The sequence below is a fragment of the Electrophorus electricus genome, chromosome 3 (genome assembly GCF_041902795.1).
Source record: "Electrophorus electricus isolate QZ-2024a chromosome 3, ASM4190279v1, whole genome shotgun sequence".
NCBI lineage: Eukaryota > Metazoa > Chordata > Actinopteri > Gymnotiformes > Gymnotidae > Electrophorus > Electrophorus electricus.
In genome coordinates, this window is record NC_137499.1 from 19,666,991 (window position 1) to 19,674,490 (window position 7,500).

The window sequence follows — 7,500 nt, forward strand, 5'->3', positions numbered from 1 at the left end:
TGTGGAATATTCTCTGGACCTCCAGAACATCAATCTGACCGCCATCAGGACAGTCCGTGTACTGCGCCCTCTGAAAGCCATCAACAGGGTCCCAAGTAAGTCATACGTTCCAAACGAGATTTATTTATTTTTATTTTTTTTACGGCTTTCATTTTGTTTTGTACTTCACCCAAATGTAACATTAGATTGTTCAAGCATAAACTATGTCTCTGGATGGTTTATGTGTCTGTTTTAGACTAAGCTACCATAACCGCGGTTAAATATGACAGTCCCAAGCAAGCCTGTGGTTTTTCTCACGAGGGCCGTACATCCACAGTCAGCTATGGCTCCTGCTGAGGAATCGCATCTTATTCCCAGACAGTATTAGTTTGTTAGTTATTGCTCACCTGTGCAGTTTCTTCAAGGCTCGTTTTAATTCCCTTCTACTGCCACTTTTCCTCCCCCCCAAAAAAGTGAGAAATTCTCAGTTAAAATATTTCATTTCACGATTACTCAGACTCTAATGATACACACGCACTGTTGACAACGTTCCTCAGTTTATCTCCAGGCCACGCAAACAAAGGCATGTGTAAGTGTGAGTAATTATATTTCCTGTTTAACTTGGGGAAAAAAAGACCAGCTCAATCACAGCCAGGCCTTGGAGTACGGCACCCAGGAGAGTCCTCAGTTAGACATGATGGCCCTTGACTTCATTTTAATTTGCTGAAAGTGTCAAGGATGAAAGGGTAAGTCCACCAAATCGTCTCAATCAAAAGAATGGCGAGTTTGGGTAAAACAGAGATAACAGTCTCAGGGCAACCAGTCAGCATCTGGGACCTGAGCATAGGCGCCGAAGTGCGTAACCGTTTGTGTGCATGAAAATAGTGATGGACGCTACTACAGTTTTAAGGGGAGAGGGTCAGTGAATATTAAGAGCATTAATGAGATGAGATGGTTGAATATTCATGAGCTCATAGGGGGTGGGCGTGGCCTGGGGACACGAACCCGCCTTTCCTCACCACGCTTGCACGTGGGTGCGAGTGCGAGCGCGTGCGCGAAAAACAGTGGAGTCTCTCTCTGAGATCAAAGCGTGCGAGGAGAATGGCCAGTACCGTCCTCCTCGCCTCGTCCTGGTCCTCGTCCTACCAGGAAAAGGAGGACGCTCGCGCTCCCTCACGCTCGCGCTCCCTCACTCTCGCGCGGCCGAGCTCTAGCTGTCTCGCTCCTTCTCTCGGCTCCATTCCTTTATCTTCTGTTCCTCTCACCTTATCTGTCTCTCTTGATTGCCTTTTACTGGGTCTGATGAGAGGAGGAATAAAGACTCTAATCAGTGATGGCTCTCGGTGCAAATAGGATTCTGTGCCCCCACCCCCCCAATCCCTTTTCCTCCTTTTAAAAAGAACAAAAATATCTAAAGACTTTGATCATTTCAGTGTTTTTGATCACCTTCAATGTTTGCAAATAACACCATGTAGGGAGATATATTATTAAATTAATGTTTGTTTCAAAGTTTTGTTTTTTTTTGTTAATGTATATTGCTATTAGATTAGGGTAGTGAAGGGTGATGCATATGCTGTGGTAAAGAACGAGAGAGAGAGAGAGAGAGAGAGAGGGATTTAGATCAAGAGAGAGCATGTGAATTGGAAGAAAAAAGCAGATTAGATTTTGCTATTAGATGTAAGCAGTGGGAGATTACCCGTACTATGTGAGAGAGACAGACAGACAGAGAGAGAGACAGACAGACAGAGGGAGAGACAGAGGGAGAGACAGACAGACAGACAGAGGGAGAGAGAGATAGTGGGGGATATTGGAAGAGAGCAAGTAGATTTGAAGGGGTTTGTAATGCACTGAGGATTTCCTTTATTTGATGGCGAGTGCATTCTCCTTGTCTTGCTCTCTTCTCTTTCACACTGGACAGGCATTCGTTGTAATGAACTGGTGGAACAATAAATGTAATACAGCTAAACTTCTGCAGGCTTCACATCTGATGCAAATGCGAAATGAGAACTGCGAACCGTCCGGCGCGGCCTCACAGCACCACCCCCCAGTCCCACTCTTCATTTTTAGATTTACCGCCTGTGTTGCCCTATGCTGCGTTTCTCAGTGATTTTCACCATTAAATGACAAATGTACTACTCTCTTCCCCTTAGCAATGCAAGGGGGGTGGGGGGGGGGGGGGCATAGAGAGCGAGAGAGAGAGGGAACGAGTGTGTGGGTGTGTGGGTGTGTGAGTGTGTGTATGAGTGGGTGTGGGTGTGTGAGTGTGTGTATGAGTGGGTGTGGGTGTGTGAGTGTGTGTATGAGTGGGTGTGGGTGTGGGTGTGTGAGTGTGTGTATGAGTGTGTGTGGGTGTGGGTGTGTGAGTGTGTGTATGAGTGGGTGTGGGTGTGGGTGTGTGAGTGTGTGTATGAGTGGGTGTGGCTGTGGGTGTGTGAGTGTGTGTATGAGTGGGTGTGGCTGTGGGTGTGTGAGTGTGTGTATGAGTGGGTGTGGGTGTGGGTGTGTGAGTGTGTGTATGAGTGTGTGTGGGTGTGTGAGTGTGTGTATGAGTGGGTGTGGGTGTGGGTGTGTGTGTGAGTGTGTGTATGAGTGTGGGTGTGTGTGGGTGTGTGTATGAGTGTGTGTGGGTGTGGGTGTGTGAGTGTGTGTATGAGTGGGTGTGGGTGTGGGTGTGTGTATGAGTGGGTGTGGGTGTGTGAGTGTGTGTATGAGTGTGTGAGTGTGTGTATGAGTGTGTGTGGGTGTGGGTGTGTGTATGAGTGTGTGTGGGTGTGTGTTTGTGTGGGGGGGTGTGTGTGTTTGTGGGTGTGTGTGGGTGTGTGTGTGTGTGTGAGTGTGCGTGTGTGGGTGGGTGCGCGTGTGTGTGCGTGTGTGCGCGCGTGTGTGTGCATGCGCTTGCGTGTGTGGGTGTGTGTGTGTGTGTGTGCGCGCGCGCGTGCGTGCGTGTGTGTGTGTGTGAAAGAGAGAGAGATTCTCAGCTTGACCCTAATCCTGACCCCAACCATAACCAAAATCCAGTGAAAATCCACTTATATAATGCTGTCAATAGCATGTCAGGTTTGTCGAGTATGCTAAGATGATGTTTATTGTATATGTTACTTGTTCAGTGACCTCTCAGGTTAATATCAACAGATATGAACTTGGAAATGTCTGAAAAACTACCGAATTCCTCAGATAATAAACAATTAAACACAGTTAACTAAAATCTACTGAATTTATTCAGTAATTAATCTACTGAATGTATTCAAATGCTTCACTCCTGTTGAGTCTGTTGAGTGTTTATTTAAACTAAAGAGAGCCACTCAAAGTGTCACCAAGATTTTCTTTTGCTATGACAATTCTAAAGCACTGTGGGGTCTTAACTAAGGCTCTGTAACCTCTGTGACCTCTGCGACCTCTGGGAAGAAATCAAATAAATACAAATTTTTAAAAAAGTAACACTTTGAAAGATGAAAGAATAAATCATTCAGATTAATAAACTTAATCATACACGTTTTAATTAAAATGTATAGAAAGTGTAATATTTGGAGAGAGATATTAAAATACCCACATGCAAAAAATCACAGACAACCTTACAGCACTTTCATCCTGCCTTCTCATTACAAATACCTTTCAGTTGCTTCTTTCACTGGTTTCAGTGGCTTAAGCAAAGTCATACCAGAGAAGAGGAATTAACGTGATGCTGATGTCCGGTAGGTATCTTGTGTAGGTCCATTACACCTAGATCTATCCCATATATTCTATACTACTAATGGACCATTAAATTGATTGCATTTAGGGTTTGTTAGACCATGCAGAGTGGAATCTATATGTAAACCCATTACCAGATGGCATAAGGGAGAGGAGAGGGACTTCATCTCCAGAGCCTGCGCTCTCCTGAATCCCTTTTCCACGTCTCATTACTTATGTTGTGCGTATTAAGTATGCTGAATAAGTTGTTGCCAAAGCTGGATCGATTTGTTTGTTCTTTGAGTCAGTGTGGTGTTCGGCACTGTCCATGGTCCTGAAATTGGGAATGCGATGCTAGCTGCTGTCTATGGTCCTAGGGTTTGGAGCGTGGTGTAAACCGCTGTACATGGTACTGACGTTTGGAGTATGTGAAGGGCTATGATTTACAATTTGGATGTCAGTTTGCTGTGAGCAGAGCTGCACGGTGACCTTCCCGGTTTTATGTTTTACAGCGACCCAACAATGCAACACGTCCCCCCCCCCAACCCTCTCCCCAGACAGATTTATTAAAACAGGTCTTAAAGAAACAACGCAAAAATCCCACAGAGACTGGGCAGAGGGGCAATCACCATGAACATATTTATAAAGCCTGAAATACAGAGCAGCTCAAATCCCCAGCAGAGGGGAGCACTAGCCTCAGCGGGATTAGCATGACGCTGTAAAAAGACACAAACCATCGACTCAGCCGTAATAAGATGAGTAGTTGCCGTGGCAGCATCTATTAAAATCGCCCGAAAAAAAAAGTTTGGCCCGAGACCGGCCCAGAAAAAATTCTTTTTCCACTAGAGCAAACTTTGATTAGCATAGCTGCAGTGAGCTGATCCGTAATGATTCACAGCGTGGTCAAGGCTGGGTCTGTCACAGGGAAACAGGCGCCGTAATTCCGCTTAATATATTTAGATACCCATAAAAGGAGCAATGGACCCTTTTATTAAAGGCAATTCCCTGACAGCGACTGTGGCATGTGGAACGCGTGCTTCGGAGCAGCTCCCGGGACGGCCTGCCGAGCCGAGCGGAGGAAGCGTCGTCCTCGGCCAAGGAATGCGGTCGGAAATAATGCACTCAGCGCCGTGCCCTGCTAAGGGAAAACCTCTAGAGGGCATGTGGAGGGCTTGGAGCATAGGGCATTTTGTTTAGAACACACTTGATTTTCCTTAAATGTCGCTGGGGGGGGGGGGGTTACCTTGACAACAAGCAGCGGCCTTGGACACTGCTGTCGGCTAACTGCTAAGGCGAGATGCACCAGCATAGGTCTGGGATGAGCCCTCGGGAGCACCTTTGCCCTGGAATTCTGGCATAACTGCCTGGCTCCCGTCTGTGCCAGGACTCCTGCTGTCGAATCCTGGCTGATATCTCCAGAGCTTTTGCGGAAGCTCCTGCTTTCTATTCTACAGGAACGGGGTGCTTTCAGATGCTCGGCAGTCTCCGGTTCAGGACTGATGGAGTGCTTTATTTTGCAAAGGGAGGAAGTGCTGGGTTAGAAGGCCACACATGCTTAGACTGTAAACGGCGGTCTTTAATGAGTCTGACCTCCAGCCAACAGGCTGGACTGGTGACTTAGAATATAGTGGTGTGTTTAAACCACAAGGACACATTGTGGCCTGCGAGTTGCAGCAGTAATTGGCTTCAGCAAAGCATGCATGGTATGGTGACAGTATGCATGCATCAGCTTAAGTTATTGTGTGTGTGTGTGTGTGTGTGTGTGTGTGTGTGTGTGTGTGTGTGTGTGTGTGTGAGAGAGAGAGAGAGAGAGAGAATTAATGCACAGTTCAGGCATCTCATTGGCAACCTCAAAATATGGGCAACCTCAGAATATTCATAAGAAATGATTTCCTCTGGATTACTGAGTCTTTAATCTTACTGTGACTGGTGTCCTGAGGTCAGTGAACTACAATTACCAGCGGACACCACAAGGACTCTCTGAGGTATTACACAGCCATAAATGATTCATCAGTTGGTCATGGACCCAGCGTGGAGATGTATGCCACAGGCCGGCTCCATTACACAAAACCACCTCGCTCACCTATATAAAGAAACGCATGTCGCTTCAAAGCAACTGGACTTGCTCAAGCACGTGGGTTTGAGAGGGGGAGGGAAACGTATAGTTGTCCAGTGCACTAGGGAACAGTTACAAAGTCCAAATCCTGTATTTATGTACTTTTATGCTACCTGAGCATCATCTCCAAGTATTTGAACATATGTGGGTGAAATTCACAGTGCAGTATGACATGTAGTGACTTACGTACATGTCAGTGTGAGTAGGAAATCTCAGCAAGCAGGCGGCTAAATCAGAGCCGATATATAATATTAGGCAGCTAGCAGGAATATGTAGCTACTGCTTTTGTGGTGAAGGCTGATCGTAAAAGTGACTTATGATGAGTACTTGCATAAGTAGTACTATTTTAACCAGTGTATAACAAACAACTGTTAATAAACTTATGTTATCCGTATCATTTTGTATGTAACAAACTACTGCCATGTTTGGATAACATTATGAAAAAAGAATTGAGTACTTTTAAAAGCAGATTTTTTAAAACTTTTATTGAGTGGCATTTGATTGAGAGGTTTTTTTTTTTGCTCTAGTAAAATTTTGATGGAGGACTTCTGCTTTTACTGAAGTGTCATTTCTGGGTAGCATTTACACCACTGCTCTAATGCATTCAGTCTGGAAGCAGATTTTAGTGCGTCTCTCTCTCTCGCTCTCTCTCTCTCTCTCTCTCTCTCTCGCTCTCTCTATCTCTTGCTCGTGCGCTCTATCACTCACTCACTCTATCTCTCTCTATCTCTTTCTCTATTTCTCTGTCACGCTCTCTCTCTCTCTCTCTCTCTCGCTCCCTCTCTAAGTCTTATACAGCTTGTTTAACATATGTAGTTGTGTGGGTCATAAAGTTAAAGTGGGTCATAATTAAAATTCAAACGCTCCTAAAACTACAGCTGAGCACTTTCTTGAGGGGATTATTATCCTATAGAACAAACTATGGGGAGACTTGGAAGAACTTGCTTGGTCTCCTCTTTGGCCCTGATTCCTAAGAAAAGTCAATACATTCCAGTTTCTGGATTAATGCGCTATTCCCAGCTGTGCTTTTCAAAGCTTTCCCCCACATCCACTAAGATAGATTTTTAAAGCCAAGTGCGTTCAGTGACAAGTAGGAGTGAGTCAAGGTGACGGCACTTGTACTGAAATCTTAAAGAAGTTTCGAATGAGGGACTTCATCTTTTTGGCTAAGTGGTGGAACATTACACAACATTTAATCTTCTGTGGGGCAAACCACATCGGAACCATTTATTACAAATAAATACATCATGAATTATAAATGGCTCAATGGTGTAAATTATAGCGGCTTCATACTATCGCTATTCCGGTGGTTTAACATCAGCTCACACCTCTGAACTTCAGTGAGTATCACTGGACTTTTAGAAACACCTTTTCCTGACATCATCGGAATGAACCACCAGGACAAGTGGCAAAGTGTCTTCAAGACTTTACCACAAGTCTGGTCAGCTAGAGTTAATTCTGATGAAGAATTCCCCAGGCTAGGTGCCTGGCAGTCCCCTTAGACACATGTTTTTGTCTTAGTCATTTAGTCATTTAAAGCAATTCCTAGCAGACCACCATATCCTAATCTCGAATCAATCATTTGACCGATGCTATTGATCCATCGGCTGAGAGGGTGCGTGCGTGAGTGAAATGCTTCCTCAATTATTAGACGGATCTGCGCTGCAGTTCCTGCGTTCCCTCTGCAGACAACTCTGTGTGTGACAAACCGTCTCCTCCGTTTGCGCCGACACAAA

At 45.2% G+C, this 7,500-nt stretch overlaps 1 protein-coding gene across 7 annotated transcripts in view; it reads left to right on the top strand.

Annotated features, from left to right (window-relative positions):
- The window catches only part of cacna1ib (calcium voltage-gated channel subunit alpha1 Ib), a 72,484-nt gene that overhangs the window by 9,214 nt on the left and 55,770 nt on the right, over positions 1-7,500 (top strand). For all 7 annotated transcript variants that reach the window (XM_081710497.1, XM_081710491.1, XM_081710496.1 and 4 more), the window contains exon 4: positions 1-95. This exon is cut by the window's left edge and continues 3 nt beyond it. In XM_081710497.1, the coding sequence (XP_081566623.1) occupies positions 1-95 (95 nt within the window). The remainder of the gene's footprint in view (positions 96-7,500) is intronic.